At 39.2% G+C, this 15,855-nt stretch overlaps 2 protein-coding genes across 7 annotated transcripts in view; one reads left to right on the top strand and one right to left on the bottom strand.

Annotated features, from left to right (window-relative positions):
* The window catches only part of ABHD18 (abhydrolase domain containing 18), a 51,791-nt gene extending 43,550 nt beyond the window's left edge, over positions 1 to 8,241 (bottom strand). For 5 of the 6 annotated variants that reach the window (XM_053578635.1, XM_053578560.1, XM_053578707.1 and 2 more), the window contains exon 1: positions 360 to 383. Coding sequence is in view for 1 of the 6 variants with exons in the window: in XM_053578965.1 (XP_053434940.1) it covers positions 360 to 451 (92 nt within the window). In the remaining 5 variants the exon portion in view is untranslated. Of the gene's footprint in view, positions 1 to 359; positions 469 to 7,972 lie in introns of those variants that run through there. The other variant, XM_053578965.1, reaches the window with a different exon arrangement.
* A 104-nt stretch (positions 8,242 to 8,345) lies between these two features.
* Positions 8,346 to 15,855, top strand: part of MFSD8 (major facilitator superfamily domain containing 8) — a 41,891-nt gene continuing 34,381 nt past the window's right edge. The window contains exons 1-2 of the mRNA XM_053578256.1: positions 8,346 to 8,510; positions 14,876 to 14,967. Coding sequence (XP_053434231.1) covers positions 8,461 to 8,510; positions 14,876 to 14,967 — 142 coding nt within the window. The 5' untranslated portion in view covers positions 8,346 to 8,460. The remainder of the gene's footprint in view (positions 8,511 to 14,875; positions 14,968 to 15,855) is intronic.

Genomic DNA, 15,855 nt, shown 5'->3' with positions numbered 1-15,855 from the left:
TTTTTGAGACAGAGTCTCACTTTGACACCCTCGGTAGAGTGCCGTGGTATCAGAGCTCATAGCAACCTCAAACTCTTGGGCTCAAGCAATTCTGCCTCCTGAGTAGCTGTGACTATAGAAGTCTGACACAACACCCACCTATTTTTAGAGATGGGGTTCTCTCTCTTTCTCAGGCTGGTCTCGAACGCCTGAGCTCAAGTAATCCACCAGCGTAGGCCTTATTTTATGCTTCTGAGAGCTCTTTATTTTAAAACCTGAATTATTTTTATAGTTGTGCAATTTTTGATGATATGGACTAAAAATTAAGAGAAATAACTAAAAAAACTAAATGAAAAAGGAAATAGGAAAAAAATGCTTACCTTTTGAGATCTTCTGGTCTTCCCCATCCTCTGATAAAAAGTTTTGTGAGAAGAAGTCTCCGATAAAGAACATCTAACTTACTCACACCCATTAGTAGCTAACAAGCATCTGTGAAAACAAAAATTTAAAAGAACCCTAAAATATTTTACTTATGAAGGCAGCAGGTCAATTTCCTAACCATTTCTTTGAATATCAAGTAAAAGTAAAGACAAAGTAAATCCTTGAATGAATTCCTTTGGAAACAAGATAAAAGATTCAGGAAAAAAAGAATTGAGTTGAAAGTAGAAAGAAAGTAGAAACACCCCTGAATTTCATTAAACTATGAATTCCTTTAGGGTAAGATCTTCCGATCCTCAGTACAATGACTAAAAAGTACCCATTGATTGTTGGATATCAGCAGCAGGGATGATATTTATGAAGTACTATATTATCTGCCAGGAACTATTTTAAAACTACAGGTACACACACACATTCTCTTCCTCTCTTCCTCTGTCTCTGTTTCTCTTGCTCTCTCATTTAAACTTGCCAACAGCTTTGAGGAAAGATTATCCCAATGATATGGAAAGAAAAACAAGACAGAGAGGATGTGTGATCTTTTCTACTTACATAGCTAGTGGGAAACAGAGCTAATATTCAATCCCAGGCACACAGCTCAAGACCTAAATAATGCATGCTTCTTCACTACACTATACTGAATGAAAAATAAGAACGAATCACTGCTACTAATTGTATACCATTCATCTGCCTTTCTCAGACATTTCTAAAGGTTTTAAAATATCTACTTCCATCTTTTCACTCAGGTCTTGCTCACAAGTCAAAACTATACCATTAAATTTGGAAAGATAAAGATTATTAGCTCTGTTTTCCACTAGCTGTGTGACCTTGCATAAATCTCTGAAACTCCTGACTGAAAGCTGAGGAAATCTGTGTTCTTCTCTCTCTGTTATCTTTCTAACTCTTGTAAATTATATCAATTCTATATTGTTAGGATTTATATGTATATTCTTAGACCTAGAGGTGTTTGTATTTGATGATCATTACTGATCCTCTTGCAATAATTTACAAATTAGAAGATAAACAATAAAGAAAATCAAAGAGAAACCAAAATAATTCTTTAAGAACAATAATAGATATTTCAGATGGGTTTATAGCAAGAACTTATCACATTAACTAAATTAGAAAAAAGACACATCTCAAGCATGTAAGGAAAAGAAAAGAACATTTGATAAAATACAGCTTCCAGAATTATTAAAAAAATTAAGGAATATAAAGAAACATCCTTAACCTGATACAAGATATATAATAAAAATCTGCAGTAAACATATTTGGGTACATTTTCTTAGGACCTCGAGACCATGTATGTGGTCTGGGCTGTAGGTTACCTGCACATGGCTTAGAATAAACCTCTTTAAAATATATATTAAATTATATATATTTATATGTATATAATGGTATTTAATGACAAAACTTTAGATACACACTCACACTTTTTTTTTTTTTTGAGACAGAATCTCATTTCATCACCCTCAGTGGAGTGCAATGGCACAGCTCACAACAACCTCAAACTCTTGGACTCAAGCAATTTTTTTTTTTTTTTTTTGTAGAGACAGAGTCTCACTGTACAGCCCTGGGGTAGAGTGCCGTGGCGTCACACGGCTCACAGCAACCTCCAGCTCCTGGGCTTACGCAATTCTCTTGCCTCAGCCTCCCGAGCAGCTGGGACTACAGGCGCCCGCCACAACGCCCGGCTATTTTTTTTTTTTTTTGTAGAGACAGAGTCTCACTGTACCGCCCTCGGGTAGGCGTCACACGGCTCACAGCAACCTCTTAACTCTTGGGCTTACGTGATTCTCTTGCCTCAGCCTCCACAGCAGCTGGGACTACAGGCGCCCACCACAACGCCCGGCTATTTTTTGGTTGCAGTTTGGCCGGGGCTGGGTTTGAACCTGCCACCCTCGGCATATGGGGCCGGCGCCCTACTCACTGAGCCACAGGCGCCGCCCCCGGCTATTTTTTTGTTGCGGTTTGGCCGGGGCTGGGTTTGAACCCGCTACCCTCGGCATATGGGACTCAAGCAATTCTCTTGCCTCAGCCTCCCAACTAGCTGGGACTACAGGCCCCCTACCCCCACAATGCCTCGCTATTTTTAGAAATGCGGTCTCAGTCTTTTTATTTATTTATTTATTTTGAGACAGAGTCTCAAGCTGTCGCCTGGGTAGAGTGCTGTGGCATCATAACTCACAGCAACCTCAAACTCAGGCTCAGTGATCCTCTTGCTTCAGTTTTTCTATTTTTATTAGAGATGGAGTCTCACTCTTGCTCAGGCTGGTCTCCGGAGCTCAAGCAATCCACCAGCCTCAGCCTTCTGAGTAGCTGAAACTACTTGCATGTGCCACCACACCTGGCCACTTCTTATTTTTTTGTAAAGACGGGGTCTCACTATGTTGCCAGGTTCACATTTACTACTATAACACAATAGTAAAATCATATAACTATATGTAATATATATCTAAATTGTTTTACTAGTTTTGTCTTGAAGGGTAAATGTCAGTGTAGAATAATAAAGACTATATCTGGTCTTTGTGGAGCTCCTAAAAACTCCCGAAATTTCCTGAATATCGTTATTATGTTTAATGAGGTTTGATGAGGTGACTCACAGATAGCCACCAAAGAGTTTCAGAGTTGGAGATGGTCACCAGAAAAACTACTATGTGATTAAAGAGTTGGAACTTTGGGCCAGCCTGATCTGTAGAGAGAGGAAGGTTGATGGAAAGTGAGCTCAAATCACATGACCAATCATTCAATCCATCAATCATGCCTACCTAATGAAACCCCAATGAAAACTCTGGATGCTAAGCATTAGTGGAGCTTTCTGGTTACTGAACACCCTGACTCCACAGGGAGAAAGTCATGGCAATTGCACATTGATTCCCATATCTTGTCTCATAGGTCTCTTAGTTGGGCTGTTCCTGATTTATATCCTATAATTTTAAGCACAGCAGTTTCCTAAATTCTCTGAGTCGTTCTAGCAAATGATTGACCCACATGGTCTTAGAAAAAAACCCTAAATTTATAGTCAGTTGTTCAGAAGGGTGAGTGGCCTGGAGACCCGGAAATGAGTATGAAGGACTGAGCCTTTAACTTGTGGGTTCTACACTAACTCTAGGTGGTTAGCATCAGTACTGAATTTAAAGTACACGCATCTGGTGTGGAAATTGAAGAGTCAGTTCATTCTTTAGCTGATTACTAAAGTTCTGATTAGTGTTATATAATCCAAATAAGAGGCCAACTCTTTGGGTATATTCACAGGTTGTCAGAATTCAAGGAAATGCTTGGTGATGAATGATGACTTTAATTATTTTACTTCTTGAGCCTTTCTGGAATTGTCATGCAGTGGAACAGTAGAATGTTATTATAACGCAGGACTTTATCATGTTTTGCAAGTATTATAGGCCACTTATTCTCTTGACATCGGCAGAAATGAACAAGGATTAATATCTTGCTGTGTAACATTCATGGCATCAATAGCAATAAACAGACTCCATGATAGTAAAAAAAAATGTTTTTAAATATAACACTCTCTTTTTTTTAAGACAGAGTCTCATTTTGTTGTCCAGGCTACAACGTTATGGCGTCTCAGTCTAGCTCACAGCAACTTCAAACTTCTGGGTTCAAGATAGTTGATACTCTTGCCTCAGCCTCCCAAGTAGCTGGGACTACAGACCCTGACACATACCTGGCTAATTTTTCTATTAAAAAAGGATATGGTCTCCCTCTTGCTCAGGCTGTTCTTGAACTCCTGAGATCAAGTGATCTTCCACCTCAGCCTCCCAGAGTCCAGGAGCAAGCCACTGTGCCCAGGCTCAACACTCACATTTTATATGAAGAAAGGTAATACACTGCTTATGAGATATTCTATTTTTCTAAACTTTAATATTCTTATAGGTCAGGAGTAGATAAAACCAAAGAAAGAGTAAACACAAGTAGAAAGTTCCATAGGAAGCAAGAAAGCGCCTCAGAACAATTAACTTTTCAAATATTTGTAAAGTACTACATTTACTGTACGCCTAAATTGTTTTGTCATTCATAATTTTCACCCTCCACTAGAGAACCTTCCCAAATTAGTTTAATTCCTTGTGTAATAGGCTACAAAAGTCAGCATTCCAAATCTAGGGCCATCATATTCCTTATATTCCTTGCTATCTTTACTTGCCAGTAAACAACTAACAAACAAGGAACAGAAAGCAAATCAAACACATGTTATCTTTTACTATAAATTTGGGACTGCAGTTTGGGGTTATACAAATCTTCTTAAATCCCATGTTAACCCCAAGAACAACCTAAAAGAGGTTTTTCTAGAACTCTCTAAACATACAGTTCTTTCTGAGAAAGGCTGGCTTGATGCAGGGCCACCACAAACAGATTATGATGCAAGCTGAGAGTAAAGGTAACTCCAATTTACCAAAAGGAGGCACTATCTGGAGACATGCCACATACTTAAAGTACCCACATTAGGCTGGACTGACAAGGAATTTCTCCAGAAATAGGACCCACTTTTGAAGTATGTGTCAAGCCAAACTGACACAACTGTCATCTATGTTTTTATATAGCCAATGTGAAAGACAAAAACAAAGTGAAACAAAAATAGAAGTTCTACCACAGTGCCAAGGAATGACATATCTTTCCTAGAAAAGAGTTCTATTACTAAAGTAGCACTCACCATCTATTATGCCATCTAGGACTTTAATCTCCTATCACTCTGGTACTCTTACTAAGTTTTATCCTCACATTGTTGATATATATCTCAAAAGCATAAATGAAGTTTTTAAAAATACCACCATCCACACAAATTTAATCCCCCACCAAAAAGAGAGACCTAATTTTTTTTATCTTGTTACATAACTTTTACATTTTTATCCAAGTTTAAATTAGCCAAAGATACCTCAGATAGCCCCTATTAAGATCTACTACTCTAAGTGCAACAAATTTAATTCTTTTTAATCTTATACTGAAGAAGAGTAAGAAAATAGGAAGTCTGTTTATTTGTTTGGGAGGGGTGTAGACATCTATTCAAGGCAGTCATTTAGAGAAAACCAGCCAATGGATTGTCTCATATTCTTGTGTGAAAGAAACATCGGGGAAATGATCAATCTCTTTCAAATTTAGCTCTTTTTTTCCATGGGCTTTAGAAATATCTGTATGTTTAAGAAAGATGATAGAAAATAAAAATATATATATTTATTAATGTTTACTTTGGATGCTCCGTGTGTATGTTCCTAGGAATATTTTTCCCCCCATTGGTACAATACACAGAGCTTATTTAGATTTCACCAGCTGTACATTTATTCATTCCATGTGCTTCTGTGGTCTGAAGTCATCACTTGGAGTTAGCAATGGAAAAAAGCAGTGTCAGAAGACCAAGGTTTCTCCAGTGGGATGTGACCTTGAGTAAGTCACCTTAATCTATAAACAGGAAGTAATGCCTGGCCTAATACATAATAGCAAATTATTATATTTCATTTACATAAAAACTGAATACCTGTTTTGATACTTTTATTTATTTATTTTTTAAACAGGGTGTTGCTCTGTTGCCAGGGCTAGAGTGTCATAGCATCATTATTGCTCACTGCAATCTCAAATTCCTGGGCTCAAGCCATCCTCCTCCCTCAGCCTCCCAAGTACCTATGTGAAAGTAGAGGAATACACTACCATGCTGGGCTAAGTTTTTCTTTTTTGTAGAAATGGGACCTCACTATTGGGGAGGTGAGTCTCAAAGTCGTGGGCTCAAGAGATTCTCCTACCTTAATCCTCCCACCTCAGGCTCCAAAAATATACGGTTACAGGTGTGAGACCCATGCCTGGCCCCTGTTTGGTATTTTTAAAGAGATACAGTGAAAGATTCTTCTTGCCATACTTTTCACAGGAAGCCTGGTGGTAAAGAGCACACAGGCTTTACAGTCAGGAACCCTATGTTTCTTGAATTCCAGCTTACCCTAGGATCCTAGACAAGTTACTAAATCTCTTTGCCTACTTGAGACCTCAGAGGATTGTTGTAGGGATGAAATAAAGTAATGAAATAAGCATTCACCTAATATATACTTACCTAGCAACCATTCTGCTTATTGCAATACTGGTTAAAAGTTCCTCTATCCAATGTATATGTGCCATACATTGCTATCCTCCAGGGAACAAAACACTACAATACAGCAAAGCAACATTATGGCAAGAAAATACTAAATTTTATACTCATGTATCTTCTTGCAACCAATTATAGGAATCTGACACGTTTTGAGAGCTTACACATGAATTTGCAAGACTAAATCCAAGTACCAAATATCAGCTCTAAATTCAGAAGATAATTCTTTTTTTTTTTGAGACAGAGCCTCAAGCTGTCACCCTGGGTAGAGTGCTTGCTATCACAGCTCACAGCAACCTCCAACCCCTGGAATCAAGCGATTCTCCTGCTTCAGCCTCCCAAGTAGCTGGGACTACAGGCACCCACCACAATGCCCGGCTATTTTTTGTTTGCAGCCCCTTGTTGTTTGGTGGGCCCGGGCTGGATTCAAATCCGCCAGCTCAGGTATACGTGGCTGGCGCCGTAGCCGCTTGAGCCCCCACAGGCGCCGAGCCCAGAAGATAATTCTTAACGAGTAGAAAACACGTTTCAAGTCTGCCTGCTACCAGAGAAATATACCTGATTGACTACAGGCAAAGTCACAAATGAGATAAAGATCAGAGGTGACAGCGCACGCCACACACAGCGTGTAACTAGTGTTTTATAAGACCCACCATAGGGTAAGCGTTCATACATATTAGTTGAAAAGAATTAAGTTTGGGTTCCAATGCTACCATTTCCACACCAAGTGACTCTTAGTTAGCTTCTCTGGACCGTAGTTTTGAGTAAAATGGAAGTGTCTGCTTTACCTATCTCGTGATAGTTGTCAAATGAAACCACATGAGAATGTATCTAGCGCTAATAAAAAGGTAATTTATAAATACATAATCCCTACCACTACCAATTAGCCCATAAGCCTAATTGTAGTGATGTTAACACGTAACCCCCAGGAAAGAAACAGCGTAAGAATCTAGTGAAAAAATTCAATATATTTTCTAAAAATATCCATCTTCCTTGTGATGAAAGGAGCTGGTCGTTCCTAATCAGGTGCTGTGCCTTTTCTATTTTAACTCCCAGGTCACAACAACAGACTCCATGAAATAACGCTTTAAAAGACTGAGAGCCAAAGATCCCCCCCCCCATAGTGGATGCGGTTGGCGGTGAGGTAAGGGAGGATGGGACCCAGCAGCCTGGAAGCAGCGGATCCTTCAGTCCTGGTTCTCACAAGCAGCGCAGGTAAGGCGCCTTTGTAGTTTGCCGAGCTAAAGGAGAGTTTGCAGCCACCTCCACCTTTCACGGGGGAAAGGGACTGACCTCCCGCCTCTCCCCAGCCAGAGTGTGCTCCAGACACCAGGCTCGTCTCCCGCCAGCACCTTCGCCCTCATCCAGGCCCCGCGCATCTCCCGCCAAGCCCTGAGCACCCAGCTCCTGCCTCCCGGCACGTACACATCATCGTGCTCAGAAGCGCGGAAAACGCGACCTGGGCCGGCTACTTACTGGTAGCTGGGGGACGCCTGCGGTCGGGCAGTCCAGGCCTCCCAGCACTACTGCTCTCGGGGATCCAGGGACTCGACTTTCGTCCGAGCCCCGGCCACAACGAACTAGCCTTTCCAGGAACCGAGGTGCGAGGTACCCCGGATGCCAAGCCGAGCAAAGAGAACGAGCCTGGGACCCGACGGCCGTTTGGACCCGCCCCCGAGTCCTCCTCAACCCCACCCACCGCAGGCGGCGAGGCGCGGACGGAGGGAGGTGGCCCAGGACGCAGAGCCCCGCCCCCTACTCCTTTTTGCCCCGTGCGGCCGGACCTACTGCGTGACCCCTCCTCTGACCTGGGGACGCCCCGCCCACTGCTGGCGTCCGCATGCGCACGCGTACTTGCCGGCCTGTTTTGACAGCTTCAAGGCTCCCGGGATAGGAGGAAGCAGGTGTCGCGAGAGTTAATCGCTTGAAGCTTTGTGGGGCCGGTAACCAAGGCTAGTTTGGGGATGGAGGAAGAACAGGAGCCACTATTAGGCGACCGCACACCCGGAAGCAGGTGAGCAGTTGCTGGTGCAAGCACCCGTCACTCTTCTGCCCTGTTACGATTGACTCCTTTCCGGGAGTCAGGCTCACGGAGTTGAACCCTCACTGCCAGAGTGGTTCCATTGCGGCGGGAGCTGGAGGCCGATCGTGCGAACCCAGGATATTCACTCCCAGTTGCAGGGAAAGGGAGTCTGGTCCTGCAGAGCAGTAAACCTGTTGGTTCGAGTTGATGGCGCTAGGGAAACCCAAGCTGCCTCTTTGATTTACCCTGCGACAAAGTTGCAGCAGCCGAGCCACTGCTTTCTGTATCAACTATAGCTGATCACTTCCCACATTTCCCAAAAGTTCCGAATTTTAATCAATACTTGAAGATACCAGTCTTAGTAATGATCTACCTGATTGCTTGATAACTTCGTGATACTTTATAAATAGGTCTATCTAAAATGGACTCAAATGTAAAAGTGGCAAATGTACAAATAAAAACTAATTTTTAGGCATTTTAGCTTAATAGAATTGTGTGTAGTTGCAACATGAGTTTCTGACAGAGCTCAGGTTTGCTCCTGTTAGTCAAGTACATGTACTTGAATGCCCAGACTTGGTTACACTTTGCTTCCTCCTGGTTTTTAGTTGTTTTTTTAGAAAGATTGCAGGTTCTTTGAATTATGGTTAACTGTGGTCTTATGGTACATTCTGTCACCTTGTCCAAAAGAGAAATTTTCTTACTCTGAGCTTTCATTTCATCTAAATGATTGATGATCATCAGGGTTTAAATTCAGGTGTTCCTGTCCATGGACAATCCCTCTGACTGAGGATCTAGATTTAGCATTTTAAAAACAGAAAGGAAGTATTTTGAAAATAACTAAATAAGTATATGTCTTTAAAAACATAATTAGATTCCCTAGTAAAGTGAACTTATGTACAACTAATTGACTTGTTCACTTTGAATATATTGCACAAACATGAGTCTAGTTTACCACTAAATCTTTCTCACTAACAAGGTTGTTTATAATTTGTTGGTCTGGTGGAATTAGGTTTCTTTAAGTCTTCAATGCTCACCTCTGGTACCCTCTTTAGAGCTTTATTTAAGAGACCAGGGTTGGTAATATTTTCTGTAATGGCCCACATTGTAAATATTTTAAGTTTGTTTAGGTCAAAAGACACAGTCAAGGATGTTAATACAGATAGATAAGAAAATAAATTCCACAAAATTTTTAGCATAATAAATGTAATAATAAATGAGAACAATATTGGTCTATTAATGAGGGAGATAGCAGTTTGGAGGCAGGCCAGGTGCAGAGGGAGGCCAAGTTGGTGGATAGCCTGAGCTCAGGAGTTCCAAACCACCCTAAGCCAGAGTGAGACTCCGTCTCTAAAAGTAGTCAGGTGTTGGAGCAGGCGCCTGTAGTTCTAGCTACTTGGGAGGCTGAGGCAAGAGACTCACTTGAGCCTAGGACGTTGAGGTTGCTGTGAGTTATGACTCAATGGCACTCTACTGAGGGTGACAAAGTGAAACTCTGACTCAAAAAACAAAAAAATAAAAAGAATTTTGGAGGCAATGCCATTTTTTTTTAATTGGAGTTCAAAGATTTTCTTTCTATCATCAAATTGACAACAAATATTCATCTATAATAAGCCATTCTTAGCTCATAAGACATACAAAAACAGGTGGTGGTCTGGATTTGGCTTGTAGACTATAGTTTATTAACCCAATGTTACAGATGCTTTTAAATTTCTTTGCAATTTTAGCTTACTATCTGCAAAACAAATACTACTAGGGCTTCTGTGCTTATAGAGAATGTATTTATAAAATATTTTCAGTTTATTTTTATCTTCTTATTTCTATAATTGTTACATCATTACACTGTTGCGTCAGTGAGCAAAGACCTTTCTCTTGTTCTCTTTGATTATGGGTTCTTAGTGCAAAGATGCTATCTTTGGTAAAAGTGTCATTTTACAGGCTCAGCACCCATAGCTCAGTGGTTAGGGCACTGGCCACATACATTGAGGCTGGTGGGTTCAAACGTGGCCCTGCTAAACAACAATGATAACTGCAACAACAACAACAAAAATAGCTGGGCATTGTGGTGGGTGCCTGCTGTCTCAGCTACTTGGGAGACTGAGGCAAGAGAATCACTTAAGCCTAAGAGTTTGAGGTTGCTGTGAGCTACGATGCCATGGCACTCTACCCAGGGCAACATAGTGAGACTCTGTCTCAAAAAAAACCCCAAACCAAAAAAGTGTCATTTTACCTTTCCCCTTAATAAATTCAGAAATGTTTTTTTGCAACTATAGTACCGCTACCTACTCTTGTCTCCTTGTACTAGATCTTGTCTTGTACTAGATCGATTGAACCTAATTATGGCACTTTTTAAATTTATTCCTGCTAAATCTTTATCTTATTTTGGTGATTAATTCACTCCAGTATATTGTGTATGCCTCTTTTTAAGCCAGTCAAATTTAGCAGTCATGGGTTGTATACATATACCAATGTTAGTGACACTAATGTTAATGAGTTCTGATAACCCACTACCATTGGACCAGCCTCCCCCTAATTTTTAAGTCACTTACAAGTTTGATAATCATGCTATCATCTAGAGTATTTCAGTTTGGAGTATTTCGCTCAGGGAATGTTGAACAATATAAAGCCCTGTAACACGGCAATTTTACTTGAAGGAGAATGTTAAATGGAAAACCAGTAGCAGATTACAGCAGTGAAAATGAAGAGGAATCAAAAAAAGTTAAACAAATCACTTTGGAAGTGTAGCATTCCTTTTTGTACCATGGTAATCAAGAAAGAAGCCCCTGAAATTTCAGGCTTAGCCTTGTGACATATTTGTACGAATCATCAAAGTTAAGAAAATGTAATAAATATTGTAACTCGATTGTAAGACAAATGTATTATCCTATTTTTCTATTTTCTCCGAGGTAGAAAGATAAATTTCTTCGCCTTTATTATACTTTTTGAATTAAAAATAAGGGAGAAGTAAAATGTTTTACAATAAACACTGTTAGCCTTTTCTACACTTCACATATTTATTTCCACACACACATTCACGCAACACATTCTCATGCCTGTTTTGCCAAGCTACCCAAAAGTAGGTTGCAGACCTTGTGACATTTAACCCAAATACTTTATTACAGTCTGCATCTCCCAAGAACAAAGAAATTCTTTTATACAACTCCACTGCTGTTACTACAACTAGAAATACAATACCAATTCAAGAATATCATGCAACATATAGTATATTACAATTTTTCCAATTATCCCAGAAATGTACTTTATATTCTAAAAAAAGAAAAAAAGAGTCAACTATGCATTAGTTGTTATATCTTTTTATTTTATGTTCTTATTTATTTATTTATTTTTTGAGACAGAGTCTCACTTTATTGCCTTCGGTAGAGTGCTATGGTGTCATAGCTCACAGCAACCTCAAAATCTTGGGCTCAAGTGATTCTCTTGCCTCACCCTCCCAAGTAGCTGGGACTACAGGCACCTGCCAGAACACCCAGCCATTTTTAGAGACGAGGTCTTCCTCTTGCTCAGGCTGGTCTTGAACTCACGAGCTCAGGCAATCCACTTGCCTCGGCCTCCCAGAATGCTAGGATTATAGGCATGAGCCTTGGGGTCTCGCTCTTGCTCAGGCTGGTCTCGAAACTTTTTAGACTCCCTCAACCTAAAATTGTTAGTGCAAAGATGTGTATGCCTCTTTTTAAGCTAGTCAAATTTAGCAGTTGTGGGTTGTATGACTCCTTTAAGAAGTCTAGGTCAGTTTTTCTGCAAAGCCTCACATATTCTGGATTTATGAACTGTTTATTGCTGAACAGATCCTACTCAAACGTTTCAGGCAAGAATGTCACATGGGTTATGTGGAGAACATCCACATCTGGAGATACAGGATGCAATGCCAAGATTGACCATTTGTTAAGAGAATTGCTATACTTAATTATAAAGTTTCATATTCCATTTTTGTGATTAGTAAGCAGACAGTGGCATGGCAGTTTGAAGTCTTTTGACTATCCTGTCCTCAACAACCTTTCAACTAGTTGTTTTAGCATACGTTAATGATCCTTACTTTCATCCATTATAACATGGAAAACAGACATTAAATTATGATTTTCTGATCGTCTCTTCAAAATTTATTATTTGTCATTAAAAGAAGATTTTTGACTGAGCTTCAGATCAAGTTGAAGTCACTCAATTTTGTTAAATTTTTTTCAGAATTAAATAATTTCCTTCTTAATTCCTTAACTTAGGTAAGATCTAAGCAAAATAGTAACAATTATTTGAAAATTTTCAGGCTGATTTTAATGATAGCTCTTATTAAGTGATTATAAGCTTAATTTGTGATCTCCAAAAAATAATGAGTTCATTAAAAATATAATACTAACCTATAACCTTAAAATGATACCAGTGCTATGGTATCAACTGGTATCAAGCATACTTTTTACTAGTATTTAATTATTTGCATTGTGTTTCCACATACTGGCATATTGACATCAAAGTATGGGCATCTGGGGTTCTTGCATTTTTTTCAGATATGCTACATTATGATTAAAGATCTGTTTATGTAGAATGGCATATATAGTGTTAATAAGCACTTCAAATATATTATATTATGAACTAGTAAATACTTGCTACATAGCAGATCTAAAAAATATTACTTCTCTCTTTTTCTTTCCTCTCTCTCATGCCCAACCACATCACATTTGAAAAAAAGTTCTCTCTCGTTTTTTGGGGTTTTTTTTTTTTTTTTTGAGGCAGAATCTCACTTTGTCGCCCTGGGTAGAGTGCCGTGGCATCACAGCTTACAGCAACCTCAAACTCTTGGGCTCAAGTGATCCTCTTGCCTCAGCCTCCCAAGTAGCTGGAACTACAGGTGCCTGCCATAATGCCCGTGGTCTTGCTATTGCTCAGGCTAGTCTCAAACTTCTGAGCTCTAGGCCTCTCAGAGGGCTAGGATTATGGGTGTGAGCCACCATGCCCGGCCCAAAAGTTCCTTTTTTGAAGACTGATTTGACAATCAGTCAAACCTTTCCTAAGGTTTATTTTAGGAAATAATCTTGGAACATAAAGCATTTTGTCTGTTATGCATATCTCAATTAATTGAAAATAATAATGCTCACATTAAGGTCAATTTGTTAACTTTATGTGTATATATGAAGATGTAATGAGTACACACACTCATGTATCTCCTATTGGAGGTGTGATGTCTAGTTAGTCCAGGCTTATTCAAAAGATCAACTTCATCTGGAGGGTCGTGGTCTCTCTTTGATCTGAGTATGCTAATAGAATTTATCTGGTAATCCACGTTGGAGCAAAAGCAACTGTTACAGGAGGTCCCAGGGATGGGAATGTCTTGGGTCACATCTCACCTTCCTGGTCTTTCACCTATATTCATTTTGCTGAAGTATCCATCCAAAACAGCTTCCTGTAGCAAGGTTTATTTGTTGTTATCATGAAGAGGAGAGTTTTTCAACCTTTTTTTATTTCGTGGCACACTTGAACCTATAGTTAAACTTCTGCAGCACACTTAAATTATGTTGATCTAAAAAAAAGAGTACAAAAAGAATATATTTACTGTGCTTTGAACTTCTTTCAAAAATAATTTAATTAATGATCTTCAAAAAAATTTCGTGGAACACCCAAGGTCCTCTCATAGCATACTAGTGTGCTGCAGCACACCAGTCGAAAATCACTGATGTAGAGTATGTCATAATGAGGACAGTTAATATCTTTTAATAGTTAGCAGCTATGGAAGATCTATTGTAGCTAGTTTATTTCATTTATCTTGATATCATTTATTCATTTTTTAGCAAGTTTTATTACTCTTAATTAATCCTTTTGTGCATAGCAACAATAGCAAAATAGTTGCTTTGCAAAATGTTTTGCCTTTTTATTTTTTTACAGTCTCACTTTGTCGCCCTTGCTAGAGTGCAGTGGCGTCACAGCTTACAGCAACCTCCAACTCCTGGGCTTAAGCAATTTTTTTGCCTCAGCCTTCCGAGTAGCTGGGACTACATGCGCCTGCCACAATGCCTGGCTGTTTTTTGTTGCAGTTTGGCCGGGGCTGGGTTCAAACCCACCACCCTCGGTATATGGGGCTGGCGCCCTACTCACTGAGCCACAGGCACTGCCCTGTTTTGCCTTTTTTAAACTATCTTGTATTTCCCAAGTTTCTATATACAATGATGCATGAATACAATCCATAAAATTTTTTAAAAATAATGCTTATTCATAGATGAATTAGTGCAGAATTAGTAAATCTACCTTTACCATATCATTTTCATGACTTTAGATGAGAGAATATAAACTTGTTAACACATAAAGATCTGCATATAATGAGATAATTTACACTATTTTTTCTTCTTTATATCTAGAGAATGGGACATTATAGAAACTAAAGAGCATTATAAGAGCCGATGGAGATCTATTAGGATTCTGTATCTCACTATGTTTCTCAGCAGTGTAGGTAAGTATCATAAACACATAGTTTTAAAAATTCAGATAAAATATATTTTAACTTCATTTAATTTTTTAATATTATCTTTTATTGTGCCAAAAATGTATAACATAAAACTTACTGTCTTACTATATTTACATCCAGTAGTGATAAGTATATCCACATTCTTGTGCAATCAATCCCTAGAATGTTTTCACCTTGTAAAACCAAAACTCTATACCTATTATACAACTCCCCATTTATCCTCCCCTAATCCATAGTAACCACTATTCTACCTTCTGTTTCTTTGCATTTGACTGTTCTAAATATGTGGGTCATAACAAAAGGTTTGAGATACATTAAAAATCAAGAAATATAAAATTCACATGGATGAAAACAATGAAGCCCCCAACAACACTGATAAGCCTACCAAGTTAAAACTTGCATGGGTGAATCAGAAAGGATGTTGTCAACTGTTTCTTAGAAGTGAAGTAAAGGACCATAACATTGTCTGAAAACTTTTGTAGTGACTCATGTCCCTCATATAAGTAGAATCATATAGTATTTTTCTTTTTGTGACTAGCTTATTTCACTAAACATAATGCCTTCAAAGTTCATTTATGTTGTAGCATATAATAGAATTTTCTTCCCTTCTAAGGCTGAATAGTACATTGTATTGTAGGGAAGGAAAAACTTCCTCTATCCGACATGCCTAAGGCCTATGAATTCAGCTGACCAAAGACAAATTAATAAGAAAAAAACATACAAATTTATTCAGTGTTAATATTTTTATGTGGCTCAGTGTCCTTAGCACAGCAGTCATGGTGCTGGCCACATGCCCCAAGGGTGGCGGGTTTGAACCCCAGCCCAAGCCAGCAAAACAGTAATGACAATTGCAACCAAAAAATACCCAGGTGT

Source organism: Nycticebus coucang, chromosome 1 (assembly GCF_027406575.1).
Source record: "Nycticebus coucang isolate mNycCou1 chromosome 1, mNycCou1.pri, whole genome shotgun sequence".
NCBI lineage: Eukaryota > Metazoa > Chordata > Mammalia > Primates > Lorisidae > Nycticebus > Nycticebus coucang.
Note: the sequence above shows the minus strand (reverse complement) of the source record. Positions and strands in the feature narration are given on the sequence as shown.